The 15,513-nt window shown below is 53.2% G+C and overlaps 2 protein-coding genes across 8 annotated transcripts in view; one reads left to right on the top strand and one right to left on the bottom strand.

Annotated features, from left to right (window-relative positions):
• Positions 1 to 13,369, bottom strand: part of PREB (prolactin regulatory element binding) — a 26,526-nt gene extending 13,157 nt beyond the window's left edge. The window contains exons 1-9 of one of the 7 annotated variants that reach the window (XM_021697467.1): positions 13,036 to 13,369; positions 12,242 to 12,434; positions 11,830 to 12,050; positions 11,572 to 11,652; positions 11,348 to 11,472; positions 10,972 to 11,145; positions 10,756 to 10,828; positions 10,408 to 10,567; positions 9,436 to 10,243 (exon numbers count right to left, since the gene is read on the bottom strand). In XM_021697467.1, coding sequence (XP_021553142.1) covers positions 10,149 to 10,243; positions 10,408 to 10,567; positions 10,756 to 10,828; positions 10,972 to 11,145; positions 11,348 to 11,472; positions 11,572 to 11,652; positions 11,830 to 12,050; positions 12,242 to 12,434; positions 13,036 to 13,170 — 1,257 coding nt within the window. In that variant the 5' untranslated portion in view covers positions 13,171 to 13,369 and the 3' untranslated portion in view covers positions 9,436 to 10,148. Of the gene's footprint in view, positions 1 to 9,435; positions 10,244 to 10,407; positions 10,568 to 10,755; positions 10,829 to 10,971; positions 11,146 to 11,347; positions 11,473 to 11,571; positions 11,653 to 11,829; positions 12,051 to 12,241; positions 12,435 to 13,035 lie in introns of those variants that run through there. The other 6 variants (XM_044918703.1, XM_021697468.2, XM_044918704.1 and 3 more) reach the window with 6 other exon arrangements.
• On the top strand, positions 4,036 to 9,583 carry ABHD1 (abhydrolase domain containing 1). Its single transcript, XM_021697674.2, is given in 9 exon segments — positions 4,036 to 4,149; positions 7,002 to 7,162; positions 7,721 to 7,903; positions 8,102 to 8,147; positions 8,306 to 8,418; positions 8,546 to 8,734; positions 8,880 to 8,928; positions 9,025 to 9,190; positions 9,316 to 9,583. Coding segments are annotated over 9 exon segments (1,233 nt in total). The 3' UTR covers positions 9,528 to 9,583.
• Positions 13,370 to 15,513: the final 2,144 nt, after the last annotated feature.

The following is a 15,513-nucleotide window of genomic DNA, read 5'->3' on the forward strand; positions in this document are numbered from 1 at the left end:
GGGGTCCGGCTTCGCGGCGGCTCGACGCTGTACGCCCGCCGCGCCTCGGCTCGCCGCCGCCGCCGGGCCCTCCCCCCGGGCCGCTCCACGTGGCCGCTCCACGTCGCCCTCCCGCCGGCCGCCGCCCTGGCCCGGGCAGAGTCCGCCTCGGCCGCGGCCGCCACCCTCCGCAAGCCCCCGCACCCCCGCCGGGCTTCCTCCCCGCGGTGCCCGCGCGTGGGTGCGCGTGTGTGCGCGCGCGCCTCCGTGAGAGAGACAGAGACGGCCATCTAGAGACACAGAGACAAAGAGCAGATGGCGACGCTGGTGTTTAGGAGAAGCAGGTCTAACGGTGCCACAGCCTGTCGGCCCCCAGATGTGCAGGACAAGCCTGCAGCTGTTCGTGTGACCGGGACTGCTGGCTGTGTGTGAGTCGCCCGCGACGGTAGGGGTATGGACCCTGTCTCCAGACTGACAAGACGGCCCTGAGAGGGTATGGCCGGTGTGTGAATGACTGGGTGTGTGACAGGAGAGGACATTCGTGGCACACGTGTCAGGGTATCTGGTGGAACTCTTCCTGAGTTGTCTGTGATGCTCAAGGGATAGCCGTGACTGCCGGTTTCCAGGGAAGGTGTCATTGTGTGGCTGTGACCGTGTGCATCACTGAGAAGCGGCTCCATACGAGACACAGTTGGGGAGGGCCTGGGAAAGGATCATCTTAAGGGCGATGGTGGCAGTCGTTTGCCAGCACAGAGTGTAGCTTTGCCGTCAAAATGGTGTGTCACCTACTTTCGTCACTGTGATCGGTTCCACCTACGCTTCAGACTACATCCTCACCCACTGGCCCAAGGTCTTAGTTCTTTAAAGGAATAACTTCAACTCTTCCAGAATCTTCAGAATCTTCAACTTCTCCCTCTCCATCAGCTCCTTCCCATCAGCATCTATCACGACAAACAGACTCTCATCAAGGTCACCCTGTCCTCCTTCCTATGGTGGACATTGCTGGATACTACCTGCTGGAATCATGGTATCCACTGGCTGCAGCAACACCATTCTTTCTCTTGGCATTTCTTCTTCGTTTTCTTTGTGTCCGAGTCCTCTGGGCTGTCTCCTCACTCCCCATCTGCTCATGTGTTCATCTGTTCATGTAGTTTCGTCACTATCTGTTATGGGTGGAACTGAGTCCCTCAAAAAGTCATATGTTGTCATCCTAACCCCCAATACCTCAGAATGTGACCTTATGGGGAAGTAGGGTCATTGCAGGTATAATTAGTGAAAATGAGGTCATGTTGGCCCATGCTACTCCAATATGACTGGTGTCCACACACACACACAGGGAGAACAGCATGTGAAGACGCAGGCAGAGATTGGAATGAAGCTTCTACATGCCAAGGAATGCCAAAGATTGCCAGCAAACCCCCGGAAGCTAGAGAAGAGGTGTGGAACAGATGCTTCCTCACAACTCTCAGAAGGAGCCAATCTTTCTGAACCTTGGACTTCTAGTCTCCAGAACTGTCAGACAATAAATGTCTGTTGTTTAAGACAGCCAGCATGTAGTACTTTGTTATGGCAACCCTGCAAACTAATATATCATTTAAATGCTGATGACTACCGAATCTCAAATTCTAATCTCCAAGCCCCAGACCACTTCAGGAATTGAACATCCTCTAATTTGTGCCTAGATTTTAATTTATAAAGGTGACTGAGTGACAACATGGAGAGGTCAATGCCACTGAAAGAAACATTTAATGTTACAGTTCCCGAGAAACGAGAGGCACAGCTCACCACACAGGACGGCAGGGGGAGGCACCAGTGTAGAGGGCAGAAAGGAGCCAGGGGGGAAGGCACAGGCCACAGCCTCTGCTAAATGGGAAAGGCAAGTCAAGGTAGACAGTTTAGGATTGGCTAGTTGGAGTCATTCAGGCAGGCTTTGGGACATAGGAACTGTCCCTAGTTATCTGACACCTGACCCTGGGTTGATTTTAGGAGAGGGGAAATATTGGTTTGTTGAGTGAGAATTAGATTAAAGTAGTAGCTCAGAGTATGGGCTCTGGATTGCAGGTGAGATGTCAACTTTGGCTGTTAGTTTGGCTCTGTGATTCATGGATGCCAAGTAGACAAATACAGAATCTAAGAAAACACAATTAGCAGAGAGCACGCTACCCTCTATGTGTCTAAGAATGAATCTTCCTCCTCCTCAAACCTTCCTCTTCCCAGTTCCCCTATCTCAGGGACTGGCAGCACCATGCATCCCTGAGTTATACAGTCAGAAACTTGGGAGTCCTTCATGATTTCTCCTCTCCCAACCTCCAACCTACCACCAGCTCCTATCAATTCTGCCTCCTATCTTAAAGATCTTCACTCCTCTTTGGAGCTTCCTCCAGGCCAGGCTGCCATCTGCCATTCCAAAATTCTCTTAACAGCCTAACTGGCCTGTTTCCTTTCTCAGCCTCCTCCAATCCATTCTCCAAGTTGCCTGAATGATTCTTCTAAAACACAATTCCGGTCATGTCACCCACCCCTTCGTAAAACCCTTTGATGGCTTTCCTCCACCCTTTGTTTAAACTCTAACATCCCTTTTTTTGTTTTTTTAGATTTTATTTATTTATTTATTTGAGAGAGAGAGAGAGACGGCGAGAGAGGGAACACAAGCAGGGGGAGCGGGAGAGGGAGAAGCAGGCTTCCCGCAGAGCAGGGAGCCCGACGTGGGGCTCGATCCCAGGATCCTGGGATCATGACCTGAGCCTAAGGCGCCCCAAACTCTAACATCCTTTGTGTAGCTGCTCACAGCTTGATTCTTGACCAACTCGTATGCCCCAGACACACGAGATTTCTTTTGGTTCCTTTAAGAAGTCTCTCACATCCAGGCTTTTGCTTATGCTGTTTCCGCTCCTGAAACTGTTCTCTCCCCACCTCTCCTTTGCCTGGGAAACTCCTACTCATTTTTTGGTTTCACCTTAAGTGTATCGTCATTTAACATCTGGGTACACTTTCTCTGACCCATGGAGTTTGGGCACCCTCCTCAGTGCTCCCACTGCAGCTGTACTTCCCTTACCTAGCCCCATGCCCTATGACAGGGGTTCAACCCCGACTACACATTTGAATCTTCCAGAGAACGTCTAGGTTATATTGACATCCAGGCTCCTCTCCAGACCAACTATAGCAGGGGGTGAGGCCTGGGCGCTGGTAGTTTTTTAAAACTCCCAGATGATTCTAATCTTCAGTCAAGGTTGCAAACCACTGCTCTGTTAAATTATATATTTATTTCCACATTCCAGGAATGTGATGACAGGGAACACCAACCCCGGGGCATCCCTAGGGCCTGGTACAAAGTGGGTGATGAGTACATACCCGTCCTGCTTACTTGACAGGGATTGGATGAGACAGTGCAGAGTGACACTGTGTGAGTGACTGTAACCTGTGTGTGTGTGAGACTCTGTGTGGAATGCCATGCACTCAATAGCTGAAACCTGTGTGACAGTGTGGGGTGTCACGGTGTGAATGACTGCGTCCAATACGGGAAGACCACTGAATGGCTGAACACGGTGGGACTGTAGAGCGTTTTCACAAGGTGAGTGGCCGTGTCCTGAGTGGGGAGGTCACAGGATGCCACCACAGGAGTGGCTGTGTCCTGTGTGCCAGTGACTGGGGATCGTACCCAGGCTGCCCAACTCGCGCGGCCGGGGCAGGGTTTGAAGAAGGCGCTGGAGGCACCTCTCACCAAGATGGCGGCGGTGGGGGAGGCCGCTAGTCCTCGCCAGGGGCGGCACCGCGGGTGGCCGCGAGGCGGAAGCAGGAGGTGCCCGGGCGCGCGACCCGGGCGATGGGGCGGGGAGGCCATTAGCAGGTGACTCGGCTCCGCTCGGCGGCCCGCGAGGTCCGGCACCGCCCCTCACCACGCCCGCCGCGGGGCCCAGTGGAGGTGGGCGGGGCCCGGACCCCGCACCGCCCGGCCGCGGCCGCGGTCCCTGCACCGGCCGGCCGATGGCCTGTAACGGGCGGGGCCGGGCGCTGGAGCCAGTCAAGAACTTGAGGGTCGGAACCCAACCACCCAAGATGCCGAGCTCCTCCCAGAGCCCTCAGAATGGCACCTGGACAGAGCCTTTCTCCCTGCTTTTAGGTCTTGGCGCCACACTCTACTTGGGCTACTGCTGGAGATATGTGCCCCAGGCGGGTGCGGGTCCAGAGCTCTGGCCGGCGGGTTTAGGATCCTCGGGCCTAAGGAGCAGCTTCCAGCCAGGGGCTCGAGCCCTTTGTGGGAGGTGGCACGATTGGGCCTCCCGCAACAGGTGAAATTTGATGCTCCCACCCCACCACCAGCCCTGCCGCGTGCCGCAGCAGGGTTCTGCTTTGCTCTCATCACCTAACGGAGAGTCGGTTCTTTGCCTGCCTAGATTCTCTGCATCCCGTAGGCTCCCCGTACCAGTTGGGCCTTTCAGGCACCGGGGGGGGGGGGGGGGGGCTGCCCCCTAGGATGTGGGCAGACATCTGGGGAAGGGCGGGGTGGAAGGCATCCCAAGGTGTCAGGGAGATGCTTTCCTCTTCTAAAAAGGCAGTCTAGCTGAGTTTCTCACTAGCTTCACCAAATAAAGGAACTGGAGGCCTGTGTGGCTCTGGCTAACTCCCACCACCTCATCAGCTTAGTAGGGCCTTGCTTCTCTCACAGGCTGGGGGAGGTTCCCTGCCTAGCTCAGGACTAATGGATAACCCTGTCGTTCATTCTGCCCTGTTTTAACTTCTAGGCTCTCCATGTATATATGGTGCGGTGGGCAAGTCTGAAGAGATTTTTCACTGAAATTCAGATAAAATACATTAATTTACATATCCAGAAAAATCTAAATCTTTTTTTTTTTTTTAAGATTTTATTTATTTATTTGAGACAGAGAGAATGAGAGAGAGAGAGCACATGAGAGGGGGGAGGGTCAGAGGGAGAAGCAGGCACCCTGCCGAGCAGGGAGCCCGATGCGGGACTCGATCCAGGGACTCCAGGATCATGACCTGAGCCGAAGGCAGTCGCTTAACCAACTGAGCCACCCAGGCGCCAATCTAAATCTTTTTAATCTTCATTAAACTGTTCTAGGTAACCGAGTCTAATATAAAACCAATTGATTCAAGCCCTTAAAAAAGATCTATAGGGAATTTAAATGTTGCCTAGACTTCTATTTTCAGAGCTTTTTACATTCGCATATACTGTCTGCCTTAATAAAAGATCCAAACCTCACAGTACCCTATAAATCTTACCTTCCATGCCTAATTTCAAAAGTCAGTCATTTCAAACCAGAGCTCACCTTAACTAACCATTTTCCTTTGCTTGCAACCAGCCACAAAGAAGTCAGAGACCTCTGCCTCTTTATATTACAAACCCTTCCTTGACTTCCAAATACTGGTTAAAATGCAGGAAGTGCATTCTGGAAGTCCTGAGGAGTTTGGATTGTCCAGCATGGTAATGGACTGGTATTGATTCATCCACAGAGACCAATGGCATATTACTAATTGATTCTCAAGAAATGAGTCAAGAAACTCTTCACTAGAGCTAAAATGAAATTAACCTGTGACCTAATCTGTTCTACACTGCTGAGCTGTTTGATCAAGGATTCCATAAATTGATAACTCAAATTCCTGGCAATGAGGAGGTAATAGAGTACAGTGACTAAGAGCATGAGCTCGAGTCAGACCTGGGTTTGAATCCCAGCTCCACCCCTAGCTGTCTTTGGCAAGATAATTTATTCAACATTCAAACCTGTTCCTATGGGGGAATCACAGGATCTATGCCAAAGAACTGTTGTGAAAATCACAGGATATAATCATGTAAAGTGTTTAGCACAATGCTTGAAACCTGCGCACTCAACAAATTTTACCTACTAGTATTGGTAGTAACACCATTAATTGCAAATTCCACTTTGCCTCTTGCTTGCTGTGTGACTTTGGGCAAACAACTTCATCTGAGCCATAGTTTCTTCACTTACAAATATCCTAGCCCCTAAGGTTGGGCTTAGCCTAGTACCTGCACATAGCACACAATGAATCACAAGCATCATTATTCCAGGGCTTAAGGAGCAGGGTACAAGTCACATCTCGAGACAGTGGCATGAACAACTTGGCCTCTCTAGTTCATAATTTACCCAGCCTTTTGTGAGTACTGGCCTGCAGAAGATCTAGAAATCTGATCATCAGGTTCCTTAGGGCTCGCAACAGAAATGCAATTTCTATTTCTTGAGCCTGAGGCCTTTTGGCTTTCTACAGCACACCCCTCTTTCGTAAGCCACGTGACTAGGCCCTCTCTCACTTGATGTGCATCCAGAAGAACCAGCAGAGGCGTTTAAAGTCAGGGCCAACTCCCCACTGACCTGTATGTCCCTGCCATTCTGTTACCTTCCCTCTGGCTGGCATAAAAGGAGAGAAAAATCTGTTCCCATCGGGACTATTCCTCCTTTGGAGTATGCTCTAACAGCAAGACCCATGACTAAGAAAATGAGGTGCTGTGGTCGAAGCCCTTCAGCTGTGAGCACACGCTGTAGGGAACACGAGTATGTGGCAATGGGGTGCTAAAGCCAGGAGCCAGCATGGCCAGAGCTAGTCTTAGGAAGATGCCAGTGTGGATAATTCAACTGCAGAGCAAAAGCCACAGACTGAATGGTGCTGTACTTCTTCAGCCTCTGACGGGGATGCCAACCCTTTCCACAAGGAGTCAGCTGGGCAATGTATATTACCTGCTCTCTCCAAACGGGCTGGGGCACGAATAGGCGGAGTGGGAGAGTCAGCACTCGGTCCGCTGCAGCAGCTCCCAGCCCTGGCACTGAGTCATTTCAGAGTCAGGCCAGGGAGGTGGCGCTCCAGGACTGGAGTTCTTGAGGGCTCTGGCTGGACTATGTTCATAGAAGTGACTTGGCCGTTCCGGGCCGAAGTGTGCTAGACTTCTCACCGCCTGAGGCTGGCCTCTGGAGAGGGGTCACGCTGGTGTCAGGCGTCTCACTGGCCTTGCAGACACCAGGGGAGTGAGGCAGACTGTGTTGTAGTTGCAGAGGCCTCAACTGGTGACTGGGTCCTGGTTTCTGGCCTTCCTGGAGCAACACTGTCCAGTCACTCTGGAGATTTTCTACCCTACGCTATGGTGTTTTGAGGGGCGGCTCCAAACCATCTTCCGAGTCTTACTGCAGTCTCAGCCTCCAGTCCCTTACTGGAGGTAAGAAGGGACAGAAGGGGTAAACATGAGGCTGCAACTACAAGGGAATCCTGTCTTCCTTCTTTAAACTGAAGGTAATCTTTGCCCCGTCTACCCCGGTGTGTTGGGGGTAACGAGAGTGGCTATATGGAAGGGCTATTTAATTGCTCGACCATGAGGTAGTATTTAATCATTTATGTCCCATTACACCTTGTTATGGTCTTTTTTTTTTTTTTAAAGATTTTATTTGAGAGAGAGAGCATGTGAGAGAAAGAGAGAGAGCACAAGCAGGGCCGGGGGCAGAGGGAGAAGCAGACTCCCCGCTGAGCAGGGAGCCCGAAGCGGGGCTCGATCCCAGGACCCCGGGATCATGACCTGAGCCGAAGGCAGACGCTTAACTGACTGAGCCACCCAGGCGCCCCATACCTTGTTAGGATCTTAATGTCTTGCATAACGTATGCCCTCAAATGATGCCAATGGGAAGGTCTGGGAGTTGTTTGTTGGGGAAGAGAGGTAAACCTTTCAAAGTACATGGAACTCCTCATAGAATCTTTGTGTGCCCTTTTCTCCCAACCACAGTGAAGTCCTCCACACCCCAGATGGAGGCCAGTTCCTGCTAGACTGGGCTGGCCAGTGTGGCAGCAGTCAGTACCCTGACCCTACTACCCAGCCCATTGTATTACTGCTTCCTGGTATCATAGGCAGTAGCCAGGACTCCTAGATCTTCCAACTGGCCAACCAAGCTCTGAGGGATGGTTATAGGTAAGGATGGGCCAAGTCCAGAGGAAGTGGGTCGTGTCTGAGAACTTGTAACAGGGAGGTCAATGAAGACCCTGAGACCTCTGGGGAGAAGGCACTATATGAAGGGCACCTTCTGCCTGGGGTCTTTCTGAAGGCTACCAGAAGGGGAGTGGGGCTTCTAGAGAGGGTCTGGCTGAGATGTACCTGTGTGTGCCACAGAGCTGTTGTATTTAATAACCGGGGCTGCCGTGGGGAAGAACTGCTGGTGAGTACCCTCCTTCCTCATCGTAGCCCTTCCCCCGACTCCCTTAAGAGATCCCTGACCCTGGGGTTCTACCTACCTGTCCTCCTTCCATGCTCCTTCCATCTTTCTGCCTTCAGGCCATGGCCTCCCTCCCTACCCAAGGATCTGGTTTGCCTCAGACCCACAGGGCCTTTTCTGCCAACAATACTGAAGATCTGGAGATAGTCGTGAACCACATAAAGCACCGCTACTCCCGAGCTCCACTGCTGGCCATGGGCATCTCTCTTGGAGGGTAAAGGTTGCCTGGGCTTGACCCACAGGCCCAGTCTTCCTTTGTTTCCTCCTCCATGTCCTCTTCCCCTCTCCTCTGTCCCTGCTCACTAATGCAGACCCTTCTTTCGTGGCCCCTGGTCCGTCAGGATATTAGTGCTGAACCACCTAGCATGAACAGGGCAGGCTTCGGGGCTGGTGGCGGCACTGACTCTATCTGCGTGCTGGGATTCATCTGAGACCACCCGCTCCCTGGAGACCCCACTCAACTCGCTGCTCTTCAATCAGCACCTCACTGCTGAGCTCTGCCACATTGTGAACCGTTAGGGTCTTGGCAAGTGGGAGGCGGCAGCAGACAGGGAGGGATGGCGGACATACCAGGTTCTCCCAGTGCTCAGGTCAGTTCTTTATCTGGGTTTGCTCACTCATGAGACAGACAGGGTCAGGTCCAGGCAAGGCAAACCTCTATGAGCTCTTTTGCAGAAATAGAAAAGTAATGGAAAAGGTGGTGAATGTAGACTTCGTGCTACAGGTATAGTCTTTCAACCACCACCCCCTGCCCAAAGTTGTTTAATATCTTCTTCTCCCTAGCCTCATCTTAGCCTACCCCACCCTCTACCCCGGGCAGGCCTGCACCATCCGCCAGTTTGATGAGCGCTACACAACTGTGGCCTTCGGGTATCAAGACTGTGTTACCTACTACCAAACAGCAAGCCTAAGAACCAAGGCAGATGCCATCCAGACCCCTGTGCTCTGCCTCAATGCAGCTGACGACCCCTTTTCCCCAATCCATGGTGAGCAGCCTGAATCTGGATGCTTTAGAGGCCCCAGGGAAAATGGGCCATGAGGTGCAAGTGGAGCGCGCCTGGGCTCTCAGGAAAGGCCCGGGTTCCTGACCTCCTCTCCAACCCTCCCCAAGCCCTTCCCCTACAGGCTGCCCAATGCTCTGCCCACATGGCACTGCTCATCACAGCCCGGGGTGGCCACACTGGCTTCCTGGAAGGGCTGTTCCCCTGGCAGCACTGCTACATGACCCGCCTCCTGCAGCAGTATGCCAAAGCCGTCTTCCAGCACTCGGCGGAGCTGCTCAACCTCAGTGGTCTCTCTCCTTCCAAGAGAGGCAAGAGCTGACAGGAGTACCACCGGGGTCTTAATTCAGTCTTCGCTTATTTATTAAATATCAACTTTTCCCGAAGAACAGTCTGAGGTTCTTTTTCCCTTTCCTCAAGGTTAGGGTAGACCATCCAGGAACTTACTGTGTCTGTAGCCAAGCTGGCTTGGAGCTACCAGCTGGACCCAGACACAACAGCTTGGGTTGTCCTTTTGCCCCTTCCTTCCCTAACTGCAAGTCCCAGGCCAGGGCCTGCCCCAGCAAACACGAGGGGCTCATGTGAAGAGCAACTGATGGACAGCAGTACCTCCGGGTTCTTGGGCATCCTCACATATTTCTGGAGAGAGGACAAGCTCAACTCTGGAGCCTCTGTTAGGCAGAGGGAAAGATGCAGGTGGCATGGCCTGGGTTGCAGGTACCACTGTCCTGGGTGGATCCATGAAGAATGAAGGGTTCCCAGGACTCAGAGTCACACAGGGCCATAGCCAAGCTTTCACTGGGCGGGGCAGGCAGTGCCCATCAGTCTCATCAGAAGCAACCCCAACTGTGGACCCAGGTAGGGTGAGCAACGGGTTCCAGGCCTCCACTCTGGTATAGAAGATGGCGGTGTCCACACCCCTGATTCCCCAGGAGCATGAAGGCTAAAGAAAACCTGGGAAGACACCCTGGAGCAGCACGATGGTCATAACAATAAGCCCGACACAGAACAGGAGCAACAACCAGACAGGAACACTCCCTGCACGAGGGTAAGGAAAGAAGTCAGCAGGCAAAGGGATTCACAGCCCTAAGAAGAGAACCGTTTAAGAAGGGGGCAGATGGCTACAGATAAGCAGCCCATTCTCCAGAGGGGCAAGTTTATGCTATAGCTAGAGGTAGGTACCCCCCACCCCAATGACTCACTTCGCGAGGGCAGCAGGTGCAGTTGGCAACGACTATCCACAGCCACAGAGAACAGGGCAGTTTCATGGAACCCAAGGAGCTCTGGACCACGACCCCTCTCAGGTAGAAAGGCCACATCCGTCACAACAATGCCATGAGCCTCCTTCACATAGTAGAGGCGCTGGAGACATAAGAACTAGTGAGGGAAGGCCTAGTTGGAAACATTCCTTCTGGAAAACATGTTCCCTGTCCCCAGACGGCCTTCCCTCTATGGGCTGGGCCAGACTCCTTCCTGCACACTTAGATTGAAGCAGGTCTAGATTCTCCCCCTCGAGAGCCCTCAGGGCTGCGCCCACCTCTACGCCTTACCTGGAGAGAGAAAGCTATGTAGATGGCCACAGAGCCGGTGACCGTGCCCAGGCCTAGGAAGGTACCCGATTCACTGCAACAAACAATGAAGTGTTCACTATTCTGGAGGTCTGTGCAGCAAAATTCGCTAACAGTGGTCTTCAGAGCGTCAGACCAGACAACTTCCCGAGCTCCCCCAGGCACCCTGTGAGCAGTCAAGCCACCACTGTCTCACACCTGACACTAAGGCAGGAGATGACTTCATGGCCACAGGACTTGGTCCGAAGGGGCAGGAAGGTGGAGCCATCCCAGGCTGTGAGGTAGCAGGGTGGGGGCTGGCGCAGACGCTTGTGGGGAATCTGCACTGTGAAGAGTCGCAGCCCGGTAGGTTGGTCTGGAACCTGCCCAAACCTGGGGGGGCCAGGCGGAGAGGCTGTTCAGCTCCTGGGGCCTGCCTAGCCCTTCTCAGAGGTCTGTACCCTCCTGTACCCTGGTCAGGCCTGGGGTAATACCCACCAAGGTTGCAATCCTCCCCAGCTTCCCCCCAGTGTTTTCCCACTCCCCCACCACATCTAGGCTGTGCCTCTTTTAGCTACCCTCTGGGGTCTCACACCTGCAGGCCTGGTAGCGGTAAGGCGTGTTAGAAAAGGTGGGTCCATTCTCTTGCCAGTGCAGCTGTGTCACCAGCTGATCCTTCTGCCACACGGAGGCCTTACGGTCCCAGCCCACAGTTACCAACTAGTCAGGAATCAAGATTCCAAGGATGGACAGTTAGGGGATCCACCTACTGGACAAGCAGCATCATCACCTAGTTTCTCCACCCTCTCACTTCCTCACCTTGCCATCAGGCCCCAAAGCCAGGTCCTCAATCTCTCCTTCGTGGGCTCTGAACTCCAGAACTTTCTCTAGGCTGGGTACCTGCAGCCAAACCACCAGCATGGTTACCCCAGGTACCTGGCAAGGCGCCATGATCCCCACCCGTCTCTGCCACTCAGTGCAGGCTTCACTCACAAGTCTCCCAAAACCCATGTTCGGTTTCTCACAATTCTGGCCTTGTTGCTATCGACACTGATCCCCTAATCCTCCAAATCATACCTTCCAGACACGAACGTAGCCATCTGTCCCTCCAGTGGCAAGCAGGGTGTTATCGTGGTTGAAGCATACAACTTTCTGAAATGGATCAGGGCTGAAGTCTGTCTGCACCGCTTGCAAATTCTCTACACTCAGTTCTATCCTCTCCTGGTGGGTTTCAGCTCCAGACTTCTTCTCCACTGGGGCTGCCCCCTTCCTCTGTCGAGGCCCCTGCTCCTTGCAACCTGCAATACAAAGAGCCTGCCAGGTTCCAGGCTTCTACAGTAAGTAGTACTGGTCTCCTCCCTAGTAGTGAACATCCGGCTTCTTCCCTGCTACCACAACCCACACTTCCAGCCCCATTTCTTTAAGAAACCAAAATAAGTGATCTTACTCATTTAACCCTTTCCCCAAAGCGAAAGAGGGAGCTTCTCACCTGCCTTCTCTGCCTTGGTTTTGCCCTTCTGCTGATGGGTCTGGAAGCGCAGGAGCTGACAGTGGGCATCCTGCCCTGCGGCAAGGATGTTACCAGCCAGCGCCAAGTTCATGGTAGCCCGTGTCTCTGTGTCATGGGAGTGTAGCAAAGAGGCACTCAGGCGCCCGTTAATCTGCTCTAGCTGTAGAAAGTGCTGTGGAAGAGAGAACCAAGATGAGCAAGGTTCAGGGGTGCCCAGAGAGCACCTCATGGGCAAACTTACATCTTACAGTCTAAAGCCCTACCCCTTTGATTACTGCACTTTCTACTTTAAAAGGCTTTTCCCAGCCTGCTTGCTTCTTTCCCTCTCTTGGTTTCTTTCTTTCAACCGCACAAATCTGTACAGCAAGGAGGGTTGGGATTAATACCTCCAGTTTACAAAATAATAGGGTGACCCTCAGAGAAGTGAAGAAACCCAGCCTAAAGGCCAAATGCAGCACTCCTGCCACTGCTCTCCAGCAGTGGGACAAGTCTTTGCGGCCTCCCCAGAAAAGTCCAGGATAAGACCCCTGGGGCTGCTCTTGAGCTCGAGTTGAAGCCTAAGTTCCTGCCTAAGCGGCGCTGTGTATTTTTACTCTACCTTAGGAGTTCCTGGTGAGTAAGTTCTTAGCTGAAATTCGCGCCGGGGCGCCCGAAAAGCCTAGACTTCCCACCGGGGAGGGGTAAGGTCTGAAGCTTGAGATGCGGCCATTCCCAAGATCCCCTACCACCATCACCCGTGGCGTGACCCGGCCCCAGTGGCCCTGAGCTCTCACCACGCCATTCTTTATGCCCGTCTTGGCAGCACCTCCTCCGCCTGCAGCGATGAGCAGCCCGGTACTGGGGTCGACCTGAAGCGCATACAACGGGAACGGGGCCCGGTACAGCTCTGGCGCCCGTCGCCGGCCCATCCTGCTCGCGGCGCGCTTCACTGTACGTACTGCGGCACCTGGGACATGCCCGTCCCGGCCGCTATTTAACTTGGTCCCGTGGCCCCCGGGAGGATTCCCGACTCCTCTGTCACGCCCTCCGAGTCGCCAAAACTCTAACCCACAGATTTGCCAAAACGACACTCAGGGAACCGGACTTCCGCTGCCGGTCTTAACTGGGTCTGGCTGTCGCGCAGTGCGCACGCGCACCTAGCCCGCCGCTCTCCTTGCGCAGGCGCAGGACCGCCAATACGCGTCAGCACTAGCGGGCCGGTGAGCCAACACCCCCCTCAGGATTCCGTCCCCCTTGTGACGTCAGCCTCCACCATGTTTGTGGGGGGTCGGAGGGCTTGCTCTTCTTCCAGGGGCTCGGCTTGGTGATTCCGGAGGAGGAGGGGAGCTAATAAAAGTTAAGGGATGCTAGCAAACCTTTAATAAATCTGTGGGGGCTCTTGACTTGCTCAGTTGGTAGAGCATGTGACTCTTGATCTCAGGATTATAAATTTGAGCTTTGAGCCCCAGGTTGGATGTAGAGATGACTTAAAAATCCTTGGTTACGGCTGTCCCCCTTTCAGGAGTGATAAACAAGCTCAGTCCTTACCTTTTATCTCAGAGAGGGAGTGATTTGTTGCAGGTCACACACCTTGGAAATTCAACATTTGGGAACATGAACTGTGTCTTTTGCCTTTTAATGGAGGCAGAGTGGACTTTAAAATAAAACTGGCTTCAAATCCTCAATCCACCACTTCCTGGTTTTTGTTTTTTGTTTTTTATATTCATTTTGAGAGAGAATGAGAGAGAGCATGAGGGGGGGGGGGTTAGAGGGGGAAGCAGACTCCCTGCCAAGCAGGGAGCCCGATGTGGGACTCGATCCCGGGACTCCAGGACCATGACCTGAGCCGAAGGCAGTCGCTTAACCAACTGAGCCACCCAGACTCCCCACCACTTCCTGGTTCAAGGAAACCGCTATTTACCTCAACCAAACACCTATCCCCTGTGGCTGGCAGATTTGAGAGTTGGCCATTCTTGTGGCTCTGCACACAACAGCATTCAAGGGTTTGGGAGGGGGCTGCTCCCTGCTGACACCCTCAGAGGGAGGCAACTTGTCTCCCAGGCAGGGCAGGTCTCTTTTCTGCCTGGCATTTCCATCTTCCTGAAGGGGTGGGTCCCTTGGGTTTCTGATCTTCAACATCAGACTCTTAATGTTTCTCTGCAAGTGAACCCTAGGAATGTCGGTCCCTTCAGGGAGACACCTCTTGCTGCTCCCCCGGCTGCCTAAGTAAGCATTCTTGTTAACCTAAGGTGCACTCAGAGGAAGGAGCCCAGTGGCTTCATCTTTGGGAATGCTGTTGTCTGTCCCACCAGATTGAATTAAATATGTAAAGGGCCCCGCAGAGCTGTCTGCACATCTCAGGTGCTCAGGCCTTATGGACCCCATGCCCTCCTCAGATACATGGCACCTACTCTCTTGGTCACCCTGTTTGACTCTCCGCCTCCCCTTGTTTATTTTTTTAAAAGATTTTGTTTATTTCACAGAGAGAGACAGCAAGAGAGGGAACACAAGCAGGGGGAGTGGGAGAGGAAGAAGCAGGCTTCCCGCTGAGCAGGGAGCCTGATGTCGGGCTCCATCCCAGGACCCTGGGATCATGACCTGAGCCGAAGGCAGACGCTCAACGACTGAGCCACCCAGGTGCCCCCTCCGCCTCCCCTTCTTTAGTTGTGGTCCCCAGTAGGTTCAGCTACCCACTATGTCTGCTCAGCAGGACACTGATGTTTGTTGCAAGCTTTCCTTTCCTTTAGTGCCCACAGTTCTTGGTCATGCCACTTTAAAGAATGAAAAGGTAGACCAGACGACGAGTGGTGGGCAGCAAAGTTTAACAGAGCTCCTGAGAGGGAGGGGACCCAATTTGGCGGTTAAACCTAGGGGTTTTTATGGGTGATTTGGTGGAGCTGTTTTAATCTGATTAACCCTCCCTGGGACTGTCACCCAATCAGGTTTTTTGTCCACACGCTCATCTACCTATCAGGTAATTGTTCACGTGGGAAAGGGTGGAGGGCTCCTTCCAGGGTGGTGTTTCATAGTAGCCTTCAGGGATCAAGAGGGCGGGGCCGCCACTGCCTTAAGGCATGCTGGCCAGCCACAGGCCACTAGATCAAGCTCTTAGCTTAAATATCCCACTGGCTGTTGACCTGCCCCCTCTCCCCCCGGGGCCTGGGTTAGGACACCCAAGGCCATTCCCTTCCTTTCTAAAGTTGTAAATCCTCCCAGTTGGAAGACTTAAAGCTGGGGCACTGAGTAAAGCCTAGAATAACAGAATGGGGGCT

This window comes from Neomonachus schauinslandi, chromosome 10 (genome assembly GCF_002201575.2).
Source record: "Neomonachus schauinslandi chromosome 10, ASM220157v2, whole genome shotgun sequence".
In the NCBI taxonomy this organism is placed as follows: domain Eukaryota; kingdom Metazoa; phylum Chordata; class Mammalia; order Carnivora; family Phocidae; genus Neomonachus; species Neomonachus schauinslandi.